Source organism: Nicotiana tomentosiformis, chromosome 3, assembly GCF_000390325.3.
Source record: "Nicotiana tomentosiformis chromosome 3, ASM39032v3, whole genome shotgun sequence".
Lineage (NCBI taxonomy): Eukaryota > Viridiplantae > Streptophyta > Magnoliopsida > Solanales > Solanaceae > Nicotiana > Nicotiana tomentosiformis.
In genome coordinates this window covers 108,398,640-108,417,713 of record NC_090814.1, presented here as the reverse complement: position 1 = coordinate 108,417,713, position 19,074 = coordinate 108,398,640, and the positions used below count along the sequence as shown (strand labels likewise).

General features: G+C 36.1%; 1 protein-coding gene across 1 annotated transcript; it reads right to left on the bottom strand.

Annotated features, from left to right (window-relative positions):
• Positions 1-1,302: 1,302 nt before the first annotated feature.
• Positions 1,303-8,270, bottom strand: LOC104106346 (DNA-(apurinic or apyrimidinic site) endonuclease). Its single transcript, XM_009614872.4, has 9 exons — positions 7,968-8,270; positions 7,127-7,219; positions 6,726-6,870; positions 5,233-5,434; positions 4,770-4,848; positions 3,867-3,928; positions 2,242-2,328; positions 1,981-2,084; positions 1,303-1,549 (listed from the first exon to the last, which is right to left on the bottom strand). Exons 1-9 carry the CDS (start codon positions 8,202-8,204, stop codon positions 1,479-1,481), a joined length of 1,080 nt encoding a protein of 359 aa, XP_009613167.1. The 5' UTR covers positions 8,205-8,270; the 3' UTR covers positions 1,303-1,478.
• Positions 8,271-19,074: the final 10,804 nt, after the last annotated feature.

Below are 19,074 nucleotides of genomic sequence, written 5' to 3'. Positions count from 1 at the left end.
TTCTATACTAAAATAATCTATGCTAGAAAATTCTTATTTTGTTTGTATGCCCCATCCGAGTCATTTTAAAGTATTTCAGCTTCAGTAGAGTTATAAGATGACTCAGATGGGGCATACAAACAAGATAAGAATTTTCTAGCATAGATTATTTTAGTATAGAATAATTATGAATGTGTTGTGACAGAAAAGACAAAACTTTGTAGTATAGGATAATCATTTTAAACTAATGTAGAATTAATATATTTTTTTTTTTATCAAAACTCATTTGAATTATGGATCAAATCACATTAAAGGATAAATGGATCTAAAATGGGTATGACCCATATTAGCTTATGTGGCATTTATTTTTGGATTTTTATCATAAAATTTAATGTCATGTCATATTTATGGTAGGGGTTTGAGGCAAAATGACTTTTAAGTGACAATGATAAAGTTTAATTATTTTTAAGTGACAAAAAATAGTTATATGACTTTAGTGAAATTGAAAAATAGTCCAATGACCATTAGTGAAATTAACCCTTGCCTACATCATATCCCTTGGGGTGCGGCCTTCCTCGGACCCTATATGAATACAGAATACTTTGAGTATCGAACTGCCATTAATACAAGTACTTTAATACAAGTACGATAATCTTGAATGATTGTTCAAGTTAAGGCATATGGAATTTATCATAGTACGATAATTTACTAGCAGTTGACCCCTTTTGATCTGATTTGTTTCCCTTTACTCCTACGCGACCCAAAACACTGTAAACTAGTTACAAGGTTACCCTCAAAATCACTTGTTAAATATGTCTATGTTAGAAAGCTAGAAAAGACAATAATGAGGTTGTCTAGTCATCAAAATTTGGTTAACATATTGTCTCCAATCATCAGTGGTGTCTTACACTTGATTAATTTATCATAACTAGGACCTCCACTGGAATAAAATAAAAATAATGAATAAATTAACTAAACTAGGATACGACTCAGAAAAGAAAAGAAAAGAAAAGAAAAGAACTGAGAATAAAAACTAGGAATTTTGTGTTACCAAAAGAAAAGAAAAGAGAAAAAAAGACACACACAGGAAAAGAGAAATGGAAAAGAAACAAGAGGAAACTAATGCTCTCTATTTCATTTTAAATGATATTATAAATAAAAACTTAAACGTTTTCTCCCCACCGTTTTTCAGACATTTTCTAAAAATATCTTTAATTATAAAAGTTGCAATTTAAGAATAACTTTTGTAAAGTTTTTAATCTGTGTAAATTTGGAAGAAAAAAGAAAACTAAGAAATTTTCACACTAAAATTAAAGGAGACCATTCACCAATAGTGCTCCGAAGCTCGTCATTCGTTCATAAACCAAGAAGTGAGCAATTGGTCTGAAACAATTAGCCTAATAGCCCTAATGTAAGGCACACAATTTAGCCTAATTAGATCAGCAAGTACTGTAAAGCATGAAATAGTACTGAGCACTTGATCTTAAAACATAAACATTTCAAACTCGTTTGGTATCTGCATCCTCAGAAAGTTCAAGGGATACCGGGCAATGGTCACTCCCATAGAAACCTATCATTGGAACAAGATATTAACCTTTAGATACTCAGGATAAAGCGCGGCAAAATAACATGCATGAAGAAGAAAAAACACAGTTTATGACAATAAAGCGAGCTGCACGTAAGATTTTAATACATGTTTCTGATACATTAAAGACGCTGATGTTATTGAGTCTTAAATTCCATTCCTACCAGATCATAGGTATGTATCGCACAAGTTAAACTCCAAACAAAAGCTACTGGTTTAGAGCAGGAAGGATGAGATCCTACTATTCATTTCAGTTTCTGGATTAGACCTAAACATGAAGAAGTAAAATCTACTTAAATGATATACTTATGACGATCATAGGACATTAAATGTTTTGAGGTCACAAATTAACTTCTTTTTGGCAATTTCTTGGTAGCCATTAGGTTCATGTATTGTTCATTTTGAGATTAACTTACCATCCAATTCGATCCCTCGTCCATGCATCTCGCATGAAACGATCCTATCTTTCAATTTCTCAGAGACAATAAAGTAATCTATTCTCATCCTTTTCCCACGATACCTGCAAGTAACAATAACATTATCATCAGGACCATCAGTCTCAACAACGGACAAAAAGCAAGAACAAATAACAGGAAGTGGTAGAACAAACTAATCCTTTTACTTGAGCATGTTTCCACGGAAATCACTTACAAGTACAGTACTCTAAAATAACTTACTTCCCAACAGGATTTCCCGACCACGAGAAGCCACATTCCATGTCCTTGTCCTTGTGAAGAAATCTATATGCATCCACTAGCTTTCCTCTGAGAAATAGGAATATCAGATAACAGTACACAACCAGTCAATGGAATGACAATACACTACAGTTTTTATCCAACGGAAGATTAACTTGAAAGAAATAGATTCATGAGACTAAATATCTGCATCTTACGAGTTCAAATTCCATATAATCTACTTCAGCGTATTTCTCACTATCAAGTGGTTTTGTCTTCTGCAACAAGTTTAAGTTTTTCCCAAGTGATCACTTCTTCTGAATTAATCTTGCATCAGCTTCATCACATAGTGACACAAGATATTGAACAACATTATGCAATCATGAGAGCTTCAGACATGCTTCTATCACTAACCATCATTTAAATTTGATTCAGATCAGCGGTTAGATTATAAATTCGTAAACAACACATCTAAAAGTTCAATATCTGCAATAGACAGAGGAAGGTGAGCCACAAAGAACACCAACAAGGAAAACAAAGGGTGACCAGAGAGCTAATGCAGACTTCCTTATCTAAGACAGGGTACTTAATTCGCTTGCTTCTAAATATAAAAGCTGAACAAATTGAGATTTTAGACCATATAGCCAGATCTACTTCCTTGCCAAGGAAAAAGTACTCAATTTGCTTGCATATTCTTTCAATTACAAAAACTCAAAGCTCCACCAATTTCTGAACTCATTCTCACCATGTTGCTTAACGTAATAAAATTACTCTTTCCAGCAAGTTATTTATTGCAAGGCATCCAATAGGCTCCTAATTTGTTATCAAAACCATTCTTTGTTTAACATCTTCCTGGTAGAACCTCAAAAAGTATATTAAGTGGTTCGCAGATCCCTATTGCAACTTTTTCTACAAACTTCAACGAAAAATGAACCGGAGATAGGCGTACAGAGAGTGTACAGCACATGGTTCACAAATTCCTATTGCGAGGGTATTATAAAATTTGCACAAAAAAATGAAAGTAAGAGAAAGGGGCAGGTGAAAATGATTCCAATAAATAGCAGCTTCCGACAAATTGGAAAATGTGGCGCAATGGAGTTCTGTATTCTGTCCAACTGGGTCCAACGGAAACCTCAAAGGCATTAGTTTGTTTCTTTCCTGTAATGTTCTTTTCTTATTGTCTTTTTCCTAATAGACTTCCACCAAATTCATCAGTCCCCCCCCCCCCCCACCCCAATCCTGAATTGTATAGTTTTGAAATGTGAACAATCTAAAGGTATCTGATGCCCTTGACCTTAATTTCAGCTAAGATGAAAAATTTCAAAATATTTCTTAATGGAATGGTGACATTTGTTACACGGGTAATACTAAAAGAAGCATTAGTGATGTATAGCATTAGCAAAGAGCGAAGAGGAGAAAAAGAATAGCAGATATAGTATTGCAGTGTTACAAATATACCAACATAAAGTGAATATATAATCCCTAAAGAGTGATAACCGCTTTCCATTATCGAATAAGTGGATTGATTGTATCACAACAATCATAACTGACAACAAATCATTAACTCATGTGGCACAATCATATCTGACTTCTTTAAGCAATTCAGGAGTATGAATTGAATTACGTACTCTTTTAATATGGCACCAAACCTCCTCCTCTCAGACAGGGTAAATCCAGGTTGACCACAATCCTGTATGATAAGTTAAAGTCAGAATGTTAGACATAAGCACAAGATGACTGATGAATGCAACTTAAATTTTCTAAGTCCTGCTTCAATCTCATCCAGGAGTTACTGGATTCTGTTTCCAACATACCCTGTAAAATTTAGCATAACAGGAGGAACAGCAAAGTAGGAAAGCAAATTCAACAACATAAGTACATGTTGCCAAGCACCATCAGATTGCTTTTCTTCTTATAGAAAAACCCTTTTGGAGGGTCTGTTGTTTTTTCAGTAAGACATCTATCTCGCAAACATGCTATCCATCCAAAATCATGGGCTATTCATACCGAAGATTACAGCTTATATTTCTAGTTGTAATATTTTTTATACAGACAACTGAAAAGTATCAAATACGTATCAAATACTAGACAAACAAGAAATTATATTTTAGTGGAACTTCTATTGATTATATTTCCGAGAAGAGCAAATGGTTTTTAACTAGTCATTTTTCTTGAGTGTAAATGTTTTTACAGAAAATGTTTTGCCTGCCAGAGATTACTACAGGTCCGGCTTGATTCAACAACTGGATTATTGGTATAATCGGGTTTATTAGTGAGAGCACCCCTACTCCCGAAGTTACGGGATCATTTTGCCGAGTTCCTTTGACCTGATTCTCTCAAGCGCCTAGCTTAACAATTCAGGAGCAAGGATTTACAACCAAACGGTGGGAAAGAAAAAGAATTCTAGTCAGTCTTCGCGAGGAAAGGGGATATAGAAGCACCAGAATGATGAAGTCATTGTAGTATTCATTAATTAATATATACAGTGTTGATTGACAATAGGAAAATATTGACGTCACGATAGCATTTACCTCTTTATTTGGTGGAATATAACCATTGAGCTTGGCCGCACTGAAAAATTCTGGATGACTTACATCAATATCTTCATGACTGCAGGGGAGACATTAAAGAAAAAGGATGAGTATCAGAGAAATTTGCTGAACAAATTATGGAAGTATGATTTAGTGTCATTTTTACAGTAAAAAGTAAAAAAGTAATGAAACTGCAAGTGATCAGAAGCATTATAACTTGACAGCTTTGTGGATATATAACATCAAGAAACAACTCATCCTTTTGACTAAGACTATAAGAATATTGATGAAATTTGTTAGCAAATCCAACAATCCTCACTTCTTCAAAGATAAAATAAAGGGAAAAAAGAATGGGAAAAGAAAAAAATAAGGTAAAAGAAAAAGAATTATGTAATCAAGTACGACAAGTACATAAATAACACATACTAAATTAAAAATATATAAATTCTAAACAGAATTGTACCTTACATTAAGATCACCACACCAAATAAGGGGTTTATCTGAAGTTGCGAGAACAAATTCGAGCATTCTTTTATCCCATTTTCTTCTCCTCTGAAATGAAGATTCCTCTTCTTTCCACCCATTGTTTGGCACATATGTGTTTAATATTCGGAATGTCTCAAATTCAGCCAAAATAACTCGACCATCTGGTTCATGCTTAGAACCTAAGAATACAAACACTTGTCAAGCTTATTATTGGCTTTAGCCAGTTGGATCAAGCACATTATATCGCAAATAGGGAAGAGAAGGGGCAAGGGGGGAGACAGAGAGAGAAGCACTACAAGTCAAATTGCTGTAAGTGTCTCACTATGTTTAGAAATAACTGAAAGATTTAGCTTATAGCTGCATGATTCCTGTTGGCCACACATTTTCAAGACTGGAGCTTATTATAAGTTAAGATGTCAGATTTGTAACACGCAAAAAGTGATCGAAATCTTCTTTACTTTTAAGTACTATTTCCAGACATAAACATGATAATAATCCTATATAGAAAGCCTACTAGTAAAATGTTACTTGTGTCTCCTGAATTATTGTAATTACAACAACAACGATACCTCAGTCACTAACCTGCAATATTGTAATTATTTATTTGATTCTTTTTTTTTTTCCGTGTGTGTGTGTGTGTTGGGGGGGGCAATGAAAAAGAAAGTTATTATCACAAATACAGTATTGCAAGAAGTTGGCAAAGACGTCCTCGAAGCACATGAATATTATGCCTAATTACATAATGCCTTTCATTTCTTTGAAGATCCACTTAAGCTACCAAGTTCACCATGTGCGCGGCGACTAGGAACAGGCTTCTAAAGCAAATTCCAATGAGACCTACACTGGATAAGCATACATCTTTTTATTAGCTATATGGGTAAAATCATATCAAGCAGCTGCACAATACAGTGCCATCAACCTTTAGCAGAAGGCAACCAAAGACATTTCAATCTCTATAATTTTCAGCTCGTTTAGAAAAAAGGAAAACTGAATAAAGTAAAAGGGTAATCCTCATCGCACCAATTTAGCAAGGAAAAGAGGTGGACTTGAAATTGCCTGGTTGAAAGTACTGTCCAACTAGAGAAACAAATTGCTAGTGCTTCCAAGTTTCTTTTCTTTTTCCTCTAAACCAGATGAACATCATAGACCGAAGGACTTCCGCAGAATATGATAGAATATCCCAGAAAATAACCTCTTTAACCAACAGTTAGCAAGCCGATCTCATTTAAGCAGCAATTGATTGATATAAATTATTTTACTCCTCCACTGGTAATTTCCACTCAATTGTCAGGACTATAAAGGGTTCTTTTCATAAAGAAAAAAAGCTTCACCATTGTGTGAATCTCCTGGGGAACCAAGAGCTGTTTCATTGTATTTAATGTAAAAATTAAAAATGCTTTGTAATCTTCATCATGATTTTCCATTTTAAAAAGTAATCATTTCAAAAAATAATTATCTACTAATGGGCACCTGTTGCATCAAGTGAAAAGGAAACCTTCTTTGGTTGAAAACACTTTTTGATGAATAATGCAGTTCCAGCATATTTTGAGTCCGAAAGCGACCACCAAACATTATAATTTTTAAACGGTGGACTTGATAAGGCTCGTGTGACCACCTGCATGATGGGAAAATAAAACCCAGTGAAGAAGTACCATTACCTTGTTATCACACAAGAAGAAGTGAACGACAAATAGTTTTCTCAATATCGACTAATGGTATCCTGTCTTCCACCTAAGTCACAGTAAACAAGTTGAAATGAAATTTTTAAGGAAACCAAAAAATAAGCATCGAATTTAGGACCATTTGAGATAGTGTAAGAGATATGTGTGCTGCATCCAATTTACTTTACTAAAATGAACACCAACAGTTACCAGTTTTTCTTCACGTGAAGAGCTGGTATCATCTTTTAACTCTCTTGGGTTTTTAGGTGCGCCTTTGGAACCAGCTGCTGGCATTCTTACTTCCTACCACCAACAAGCGGTTAGATTGGCATTCCTACCAATTATAAATAATACAAAATAACTTCCTACAAGAATCAAATACCGAATTCAGAACAAAGGTTCAAATGTATATCTCAATAAATAAAAGAGAAGAAGCAATAAACAAAGAGAGTGAAAACAAAAGAAGCTACCTGGTCAGCAGCTAACCTTAACCACAAATATGTATTGTAACATGAAACAAGGATGCAATAATCAAAATAAGAGCACAACTAGTAACTTCATTTAATCTGTCAAAAGAAGATACCCACAGTTTGAGATCATATAAGTTTTTTTTCTTTGGTCATCAAGCTCTTGTTTCCAGTTTGCAACACTTACTCTAATATCTTTCCTATCGTTTTTTCACTGTTGGACTGCTTTTTGGTAAAGGAATTATTCCGTTTTATTGCAAATTAGGCATTGAAATAACTCATTAACTAACAGAATTTTCTTTCATCATATGCATAATCTTACATTTTTGAGTTATAATCGACCTTATTCACTATTACCATGTTATTATGTATATTAGCACCCTCTTTACCCAGCTTGATGACAAAAAATATCCTAAATTTCTCGGCTTCCTTGGTGTATCAACAATAAATTGTCCAAAAATAAAATACCTTTTTTTTCTAAATGAAGATTCATGGACAAGCGCAACATAGATAATCACAATGGCAAAGCAATTAGACATTAATAAACACTTAGCAGCACAAAAATAAAGGCAAAATTGTAGAACCTGTATGGCAATGACATCAGGATCAAGACTCTCAATGAACTTGGTGAACTCGGTCCAGTTATTCTTGATACGAAGAAGAAAGCTATTGGCATTCCAAGTCAAGAATTTTGTTGGCTCTTTCTTGTTCTCAGCAGCAGCACTCTCAGAAATCGTTTCTGTTGTTTGTTCGCTGACAGAAGAAAGAGTGGGCTTTTTGAAAGACCCGTCTTTTTCAATTGGTTGGAAAAATCTTTTCATCTTTTGTTGTGCTCTTCTTGAGAGACACTGAGCAGTGAACTCTGATTCTTGTTGTCCCGTTTCTTAGAAGAGGAACGAGTGCTTATAAAGGAGAGCTCGCAATGACAGTTCTGCCCTTCGGGCTAAAAACGTTCGCGGGGAGCTACAAATCAATTAAATTTAGAAATTCAATAAGCGTCTTGCCACTTTTTTATTTGAACATTTAAACTCGTTTTCTGTTAATTAATAATCATATTTGACCATTGATCATGTCCACGTGGCGTCATTTGGTCCTAATCAGCCTGTTCCCAACGCCCAATAGTGCAAAATGAATTATATTTAAGTGGGTTCTTAGTCATTCCTTGTAAAATATATTATTCCTCCATTATATAGAATATGAAGCTCCATTCCTTCATTTTCTAAAATTCGAAGCTCCATTTATATTTTTTTTGTTTTCCAGACTGTAAAAATGATGAAAAGTCCTATATTTTGTCATTGTGGAGTTGAAGTTAAGTTTTGCATCACTTGGAGGCCAACAAATCCAGGAAGAAGGTTTTATGGGTGCTCAAATTATGGTCGAAACAATTCTTGCAATTTTTTAGGTGGTTTGACCCACCTCTTCCAGATCACTACAAACAAGTGATTTCAGGGCGGTTATCAATAATTAGAGAGAGAGATCGACTGCAATGTGGGAAGAGGGTGAAGATCATTGTAACTTCACTTGTTGTATTAGCACTAATCATTATGATTTCCTTCTTAATCTAGTTAGTTATTAATGTATATTGTATGTTTCTTCATAACCCTATCTACAATGAAAATGACAAAATGTATGTTAAAATTTTGTGGAATTAAAAGTAATATTTGACATAAACAAACAGACATATATAAACAACCAAGTTCGATCAGCCATCTTGATTGACAAAATTAGCTACTGAAAGTTGTCTAGTAGCAGACACAGTTTAAATATTGTGCTAAAATAAAAGCCATACTTAAACATCCATAGATACCCTACAAATTAAGTTCTACAACTAACAGACTTAAGCTATCACAAAAATAAAATATTAAGCAGATCATTCGGGTTGAGAGTGGTTGATGTTTTGTTGAGATTGGTTCAAGTTGGGACATGGAGACTAGTTTGGTTGAGCTGAGGAATGGACTTAACATTGGCTAAGGCTTGCTTAAGTTCGTCGTCTCCTCAACTGTTGTTGAAGTTGTCTTTGTGCTATTGCATTTCTTCCTTGCCACCTTAGTCCAGGTGCACTGTATTCAAAATTAATATTGGTCTTCCCAGCATTCATTGTTTTTGTAAGAGCAGAAAGTACCCTATCTCTTGATCCACACTGCATAGAAAGTCAAATTAGCACCCAAACTACTAATCTCTAAATAAAACTCCAAATTCAAATCACTAAACAAGATACCAAATCCAGCAGTTCTTGGTCTTCCTCGAAGTCCAGTAACTTTTGGCCTTCCTCTAACACTAGATAGAATATCCTTAGAAGTCCTTGATCTCATATTCTCAGTATCCTGATATAGGATAAAGTACTATCTAATAATGTAAAAAATGATGGGTGAGTTACAACTTAACTAAAAAAAAAAATGAATACTTACATATGCACTTGCAACAACTAATGGGTGAGTATTTCTGGTACCAACAGTTCTAGATCCACTTGCAATAGCTGATGGTTGAGTTGGTCCTTGAGCAGCCTGAGATGGTTGAGTATTTCTGGTATCAGCAGTTCTAGATCCACTTGCAGCAGTTGATGGTTGAGTTGTTCCTTGAGCAGCATGTACCACCAGTTCCAGATCCACTTGCAGCAGTTGATGGTTAGTTGTTCCTTGAGTAGCATTAGCATTTCTGGTACCAGCAGTTCCAGATCCTTGTCCTTTCTGAAATTTCCAAAAAAAATATGAGTTAAACAAATAAACAAAATACAAGTCACAATCACAAAACATATGAATGCAATATCTGATCATTTACCAGGATAGGACACCCCTTCTTGTTATGGCCTACTGTCTTACAATGAGAGTATGTCATTATTGTCCCTTTCCTTGATCTCTAACCAAAGTTCTTTTTAGGTTAATCTTGAGCTTTTCTTCTATTTTTCTTAGGTCTACCAGGCATCTTGGTAATTACAGAAGGCTTAACAGTGGGATTCTGAGTTGATGTCTACATCTCCATGTTGGTTAATGGCTGTTTGTAACAACCGAAAGCCTTCAGGTATGTTTCTTTTCTGTACCAATGAACAACATAGTCAACATGCTCAAATCTCCTAAAAACATTGCACATATTGCATGGGAGCACGATATTCCTTTGAGCTGCCATGATCTACATGTGCATTGTCTTTGACAAAGTCACCAATATGTTTATATATCTCATGTTGTATCTCATACCCAATGTCCCCATTCCATTTAAATTCAAGTCTAACTGCATATTGAGATTGTTCTTCTATGTACCACATTGCCATATGAGATACATAAAAAATTCACCTTGTTGCAAATTTTCTCATGGTAGTCATCTTCTCCATAACCATCACTCTAATCTCTTCTAACATGGTTATGATAGACTTGTGCCTAGCCGACAAGATCCAACTGTTGAAAGTCTCACACATGTTGTTCTCCACAGAATCACATTTACTCCAATATTTAAATAATGCTCTACACAAATATTGTTTGGGGTATCTCAGTAAATCCTCATTTATCTTATTGTCACTTGTGATGACCCAAAAATGTCATCTTTAATTTAAACGTTCATTTTTGTGTTCTATGAAGATGTTGAGAGCTTACGTGCTATGAGTTATGTATCACCTGAATAGTTGATGTTAATGACGTTCTTTTTCTAGTAATATATTGCTTATAGTGCCACTATTAGTATTGCTTTCATGTTGTGTTACACTGATTGGATTATGTATGTATTGTTAGGATTGGTTTATGGGATTCTCTGGCAGGTGGATAGGCCCAGTTACAAAGGAAACTCTGGCGAAATTTCTGAAAAAATTTGGGAGTTAGTCAAATTTGGGAGTCTGAGATATGTGAGAGAAGAGATGTGTTATGTTAGGTGTTTGGGGCATACTCTAATTATCATTCAAGGACGAATGATCCTAAGCGGGGGAGAATGTAATGCCCCGTAAACTTTGGCCAACAAATTTAAGGTCTCGTGGTGCCAAGATAGGCTAATGTATTGTATTTTCGGACGTATTGGGTTGAATAGTGCGTTAAGGAGTTGAATCATTTCGACCTCGCGAAGCCAGGTCTGTAGCGCGCTAGACTGTGCTATATCCCTCACGAAGCCAGGTCTGTAGCGTGCTAGATCGTGCTATATCCCTCGCGAAGCCTGGTATTTAGCTCGCTACAGAGCTCGCGAAGCCTGGTCTGTAGCTCGCTATAGAGCGTGCCTAGCCTAGTCTGTAGCCCGGTCTGAAATTTGAAGAGTTTTTATAACCCGACCCCCATTTCATTTAACTCGTTTAGGGGTTCATATTTTGGGTATTTTCCGGTGTTTTAGAGAGAGGGGAGAGCGATTCTAGAGAGAGGAAATGAAGGACTAAGGATTTCACTACTCTACCTTGAATCAAACCTTGAAATCGCATCAAAGGGTTGCTAGAGCTACCTTGTTCGGATTTTGTGAATTTTTTTGGGATTCGAGATGTAGGTCCCACTATCGATTTTTTAGATGAATTTCAGATTTTAATCCGAAAAATTAATAAATCCATATGGAATTAATTTCTACAATTTGTATTGAGTATATTGAATTATTTATGACTAGATTTGAGGATTTCGGACACGAATTCGCGAGGCAAAGGTTTATTGAAATCTTGAATTTGGTTGCAAAGCGAGGTAAATGTCGTGGTTAACCTTGACTTGAGGGAATAGAACCCTTGAATTATTTGCTACGTGAATTTCATGTGTAACGATGTATAGGTAAGGTGACGAGTACATATACTTTGTCAAATTAATTATTTGCATAATTATTTAAAAATCATAAATTATTTTAAGACACGAATTAATTGTTATAATAATTATTTCTCTCATATTCCTTATCAATTATTAATTCTTGAATTCATGCAATAACTGTTACATGCTTATTTGATTTATGTGTCTTAATTGGTACTTGACATTTATCATATTAAATATGAAATTGCCTATTTTCTCCCTGATTTTCCATAATTAATTGCTACTTGTCATTACTTGTTTCCTGAATAAATTGTAATCATTGTATGCTTTGTTGCCTAATAATTTTTTATTGAATATGGTATTTATTGGAGTATTTTTATTACAATCAAGAGTTATTAATTTTATATTGTTGGAGCGGGTTGCACGCCGTAACGGAAATAAAAATGAATATATATTGGGGGGATCGGATTGCACGCCGCAACGGATTTTATTTTAAGTTTATATTGTTGGAGCGGATTGCACGCCGCGACAAAAATTTATTGAAGAATTATATTATTGGAGCGGTTTGCACGCCGCAACGGAAATTGATTGAAATAATAATTGGTTTTGACTGCCGAGTTGGTTTCAACGGTTGAAATGAGTTACATATTTTATTTCTATTACTTTTGTTATTACTATTATTGCCTACAAGTTAATATAAGTGACCTGCCTTAGCCTCGTCACTACTTCGTCGAGGTTAGGGTCGGCACTTACAGAGTACATGGGGTCGGTTATACTACACTCTGCACTTCTTGTGCAGATTTTGAAGTTGGTCCCAACGGCGTACTGTAGATTTGCTCGGGTTCAGCTACCAGTGGAGACTTGAGGTATAGTTGCATGGCGTTCGCAGCTCTGAAGTCCCCTTCTACTTTATTTTAGTTGTGTGCTTTCTTTCAGAAAGCTTTATTTTATTCAGACCCTTGTTTGTATTATTCTAGAAGCTCATGCACTTGTGACACCAGTTTTGGGATGGTATTCAGACATCGCTATTATTATGGATTATTCACTTTATTTTAGACTTTATTTCTGCATTTGTTTCTTTGTTATTAATTAATTTTTTTTAAAAAAAAATGTTTTCAAATGGCTAATATTATTCTAACGTTGGTTTGCCAAGCAAGTGAAATGTTAGGCGCCATCACGGTCCCGAAGGTGGGAATTTCGGGTCGTGACAAGTTGGTATCGGAGCACTAAGTTACTTAGGTCTCACGAGTCACGAGCAAGCTTAGTAGAGTTTGAAGGATCGGTACGGAGACGTTTGTACTTATCTTCCAGAGGCTATAGAGTTTAGGAATAATTCCACTTCTTTCATTCCTTATCGTGCGACATTGATTTAGCTTGAAACATATATCTCATATTACTTTGTATCCACTCATATATGACATTGTGCACTCGGTATTAGTTGTGTGTCAATGGTTTGTGATGTCGCGGATGGACTATGAGGGAGCCAGAGATGCTCAAACATTGCCTCAATGTGTGGTTCCGATTGAAGATACAGATGTATTGAGAGATCACCATGTGAATCATGTGGGGGGGGGGGAGGGGGAGGGGGTAACGGACCTTGGCATCTGGTTTAATTATACGAGCTGTGAAGGTTAATATTGTGGATCATCGGACGTTGTGACCTATGACTTCGCGCCGAGTGGGGGAGTCCACTATCAATGGATGGATTGCGGGGTCATGTGTTATATCAGTTTTGGCCTAAAATATATATATATATATATATATATATATATATGTGGTACCGAAAGGTTCCCTAAATTTTACACATGTTTAAGGCCTGAGATTTTATAAAGGATAAGGTTGGGACTTGCGGTATGTCCGCCTCCTTAATAATCTTATACTTCAGTACCAAAGGAGTTAGAGAAACAACTTTAAATTTATAGGAGGTCTACTCAGCGTGGACGTCACGGTTGCGAATTTTTGGGGTACTTCGGAGGAAGTACAGTAGTTGACGAGATTTTGGACTATGTGGTCTGTGCCAAGATTGTTTGTATGGAGCTCTACTTTTGTTATCGTTATGTATAAATAGGGATAAAGGTTACCCCAAAGAAGAATCAAAGTGTATGTTAAGAAATGGGTCAGCTCAGCAGTGTTGAGTCAGCATAACAAAAGAAAAAATTGGCCTTGGGAGAGATAATTCTCTACCGGTGTTCGTGGCAAGCCTATGAAGGGGGTAGACCAGCCAATGCAACACCGTCCACTTGGCTCAGTTCTCAAAAATGCTTTTGAAAGAGTTTGTTTCCCGGACTCTCCGTAATGCATGGCGCATAGGGTTTGAACGGTTGCCTTAGGTCAACATGACGGTGTTAGAATATGCCATCAGGTTCAATAAGTTAACCCGTCATACTTCTGCTTTGGTTCCTACAGCCAGAGAGCGAGTCCACAGACTCATTAAAGGACTAAATGTTGTACGACTTGGGAGCTAAGGCTGAGACTTCATTTTCGCTAGTGGTAGAAATTTCCAAGATATTAGAACATGTTCGGGGTGAGGAAAAATGAAACTAAGGAGAGCAATAGGTCTCGAGATTCTGGAGGATTCAGTGGATTCTACTCTGCAAGTATAAATCATTATGGCTGGGGCTCGGGTAGTCGGCCAGCCCAGCCCATACATCGAATTATTCGGGGTGCTCCAGTAAGTTCTTTTAATGCACCACCGACATGAGTTTCTTCCAATGGTTATTCCAGTTATCTGGCACAGACTCAGTATGAGCAGCCAAACCCGCAAATGGGTTGTTATGAATGCGGAGATACTAGGCACATCATGAGAAAATTGTCTGAGACTTGGGAGAGACATATTTCATCAAAGCACTCAGGCTACGTTCATCATTGCAGTTACTATACCACCCACACGACCAGTTATGTTACACCCCATATTTTCGTACGTAAAAGTATGCCATAAATAAATTGACGTAAGCTCGGGAATGAGATCTAGTCAAGAAAGTAAAGAAGAGTTAGAGACGATATGGTGTCTCGCTTGATGTTCCAGGATGACATAAGGAAATCTATGATGCAAGCAAGCTGAAGAAAGGTTGCAAGTAGTATAAATAGATATGTATATGTCGCAAGCTAAAGTATGGTAAAGCGACAAGGTTTTAGGAAGACATGAGTAAGGACAAGAAAGGGCGAGTGGGAAGGTGACGAGAAATTGATAAGTCCTCGGGATTCAGCCCATGAAAACAAGAGATCTAATGGTTTCTCTAAGTCATAGAAAACTCAATATAGCCTGAACGAACTCAAAGGAGTCTAAGACTAATAGCATTTAGGAGAGATGGAATATTGCCTTGGTAGTAGAATGAAGGTGTAATTGCGATAAATAAAGGATGACATTTGGTCCTTCGATTGAGTAATGATTTGATGAATTCTATAGGATTAAAATTCCCGCGTAAGTGAATCACATGGGATGCTATAAAATACTGTTATTGAAGTACAATATCACCGCTAAGTGGATCCGAAAAATCACTTCAAATATTCCTTGATGCAACGCAAGCCCTAGTGGTAAGGTGTTACGTAAGAAGTTTTAAGTTATCAGTGGTATATTGTAGATCAATATTGAGGTGAATCAACAATGGATGGACAAAAGTCACAAAGTATGAGATGAGATTAGGCCGTCATTCTTAAGATGAACAGTAATGAGGAAGCATTAACGGACTTAGATTTATACATATGGGATGAGCAACGAAAGTAACCTGGATTTCGGTAGCACACCTCAGAAGCGATATATCGAAGTAAGAGTTATGGTATAATATGACCTACCTAGATGCAGTAAAGTCATACGAATGGATAACCGGGTCTATGAAATAAGATATAACAATATTCGTAAGTTCAACAAAGTATCGAGCAAAGAACTTCAGTATACCAATAGATGCCCAGAGAGACATCTTATCAAGCTCTGTATATGCTTACAAAGTGAGGCCTAGAGATTGGCTAAAAACTGGAGGAAAAAGGAGAGAAGAGTCGCATAGGTGCACATACAAGAAAAAAGTCGTACAGGCTGCATGACAGAAGGTGGCAACAGTTACAAGATTGGAATGATTCCGACCACGAGTCATGGTGTGAGAAAGAGGCCTAAATGGGGGAATGCACTGGCGTTTGGGATTCATTCACAGAACAATTGCCTAGATGGAAAGAGAAGTACTAAAGTATTCGCAAGAGCCGTGGGTTATGAATGATAAGTGCATCAGTCAACATTCGAGGACGAATGTTCTAAAGGGGGGAATGATGTTACACCCCATATTTTCGTACGTGAAAGTACGCAATAAATAAATCGACGTAAGCTTGGGAATGAGATGTTTTTTGGAATTATAAGTATTATGCTATTTCAACCAAGTGATAAGTAAATTCGTGAAGGTGAGAGGATAAGCAAATCGAAGAAAATGAGTTTTCGTCGAAGTTTGATATTTTGAGAAAACAATATGGTCCGAGCCATAATACCGGGTATTTATGGACTAGTACCATACAAGATATCATATGGACATGATAGTAAGGTGTATAAAGTGTATTAAAAGTGAGTATTATTTTAAGTAAGTTGATGTAATTCTTAAATTATGTGGATAATTGGGTAATTAATAATTTTTAGTGGGAGATTAATTAAATATCTTTGTATAATATTAGACCCTCCCCCACGTGGCAGCAAGCCATCCCAAGAATTGTGACTCTTAGTCATTATATTATGTGGCAAGTCTTAAAGGACATGAGTCATATCCATTTAATAAAGAAGAGACATATATTCATTCTTAAAGAACCTAAGTCATATCCCTTTAATAAAGAGAGTCACATATTCATTATGAAGAATCGTATGTCAGAAACTCATTCTTATATGCATGTGATAAGAATTCAGATGTAAATGTTTGTGTGTTATAAACGTAAGTCACATAAGCGAGATCAGATCTTCAACAATTCAGAGCAACGTGAGATTTTACAATTATAAGGGAGTACGATACAATCTTTCTCAAGAATACAGATTTTTTCCTACTCCGATCTAGATGTTACGTGTTTCGTTAAAGCGCGTTAGAGGGATTGTCAAGAGAATCGGTTCAGGTATGTTAAGGCTATCCCTTATTTCTTTTGGCATGATCTATACGACATAAACAAAACGAGCAAATGCACAATTTCCATAAATGATTCTATTCATAGAAATACTAGAGATGCTTATGTTCTTGATTCCCCATGTGTCATATTATTCTATCATTTGTTCATGGGTCTCACAAAATGCGTAAGTTGATAAAGTTTATTTCCTGATATTAATCAAAGGCATAGTGATCTTATGACATTTTGAGAAATCTTATTAACGTATTTCTTATGCATTTCATGCATTTATACATGTACATTGACCTATGACTAGATGGCGTTATATACGCGTATATATATATATATATATGGGATATGAAAAAAAAAGGTTACGGCATTATATATACACCATCACCTGATCAGATGGTATACGTTGATGATTTACCCATAGTGGCCGAGATGATATGATGGGATGCCCTCAGAGGCTTGATGATATTATAAACGCATATACCCATGCATGGTATGACATTTATGCGCATATACATGATATTATAATATTAAATTATTCACAGAGCTATTCATATATACATGTTGAGTCTTTTACTCCATGTTTCTCTCATGTCTATTGTTTACTGATTTTCATTCCTTATATACTCGGTACATTATTTGTACTGACGTCCCTTTTGCCTGGGGACGCTGCGTTTCATGCTCGCATGTTCTGATAGACAGGTCGAGAGTCCTCCAAGTAGGCTATCAGCTCAGCGGAAGATGGTGGTGCGCTCCATTTGCTCCGGAGTTGCTATTGGTCAGTATGATTAGGAAATGTGTTGATTGGTATGGCGGGGCTCTGACCCGACCTTTATAATATTTATGTATCCTTAGAGTCTTGTAAACATATATCGTGTACGTGAAATATTGTACGACCTTATCGGCCTATGTTCAGTGAAAATTTGGTCTTATAGGCCATATGTCACATGTATACTTGTTTACGTAAAATTAGGTCATCTTATATTGAGTATTCCCTTATGTTTATTCTGGTTAGCCTATGACGGCCCGTTTGGCCCATTTTCCAATGACAGTACGATAAGAATGATATGAAATATTGGTACTCGGTTGAGTAAGGCACCGGATACCCGTCGCGGACCATCGGTTTGGGTCGTGATAAAAGTGGGAAGGGGCGTCCTAGAGGTGGAGGCCTAGCCGTTGATATATTATTTTTTTCTAGTATGGCTGAGATTGCTACATTAGATGGTGTCATTACAGGTACGACCTCGATTTAAAATAAAGGAATAATTTTCTTCACTTGATTCCGTTCTGAGTATCAAGACGAGTCCTCCTATTGTGCTCCACTTATGAGTGATCTTCGTAATTCTATAATCTACTTATGTGTTTACTCCTGTTGGGATATTCTATGGAGATAACTACGCCTATCATTCTGTGCTGGTCACTAATAAGAGCTGCGAGGCTAAATGTGGCATTCTGTTACTCATTTTGGTAAGTTTTGAAGTAATTTACGGATAATTAATTATAATTTTTGAATTATATGCCCTACTGGTGTGGGGTTCATTATGTGTTGTGATTTTGTTTAACAGGAATTATTTAAAAGGAGAAAAGTGGAAGGTTTCGATTGACACGATGTGCATATTACTTGTGATTCAGAACTGAGGATGATATCCTTCTGATGAAAATCTTGTGTTTAAGTTCTCCCTTGTGAAATTAAATTTGTACTATAGTACTAATAAGGAGCCATGCCTGTTATGCTTATTTGAAAATTCTTGTATGAAATTATCTGTGCATACATACCAAATTCGTGTTGTAATTATTGAGTTTTAACCTACGAGGTAGGTGCCCGCCCAAGTGGCGTTAAATGTGACTCGTTAATTCGGGTAAATAATTATGAGGTCTTCATGCCTCGCATCTCGTAATCAGTATTATGAAGGTTTGAAACGAGATT

Excerpts from the sequence above, each read along its gene's own strand:
- LOC104106346 (XM_009614872.4), bottom strand. The coding sequence starts at position 8,204 with ATGAAAAGATTTTTCCAACCAATTGAAAAAGACGGGTCTTTCAAAAAG. Across the intron at positions 4,849-5,232 it reads TGTGGTGATCTTAATGTAAG|TCATGAAGATATTGATGTAA; the intron begins GTACAATTCTGT and ends TCTCCCCTGCAG. Across the intron at positions 2,085-2,241 it reads TCGGGAAATCCTGTTGGGAA|GTATCGTGGGAAAAGGATGA; the intron begins GTAAGTTATTTT and ends TGTTACTTGCAG.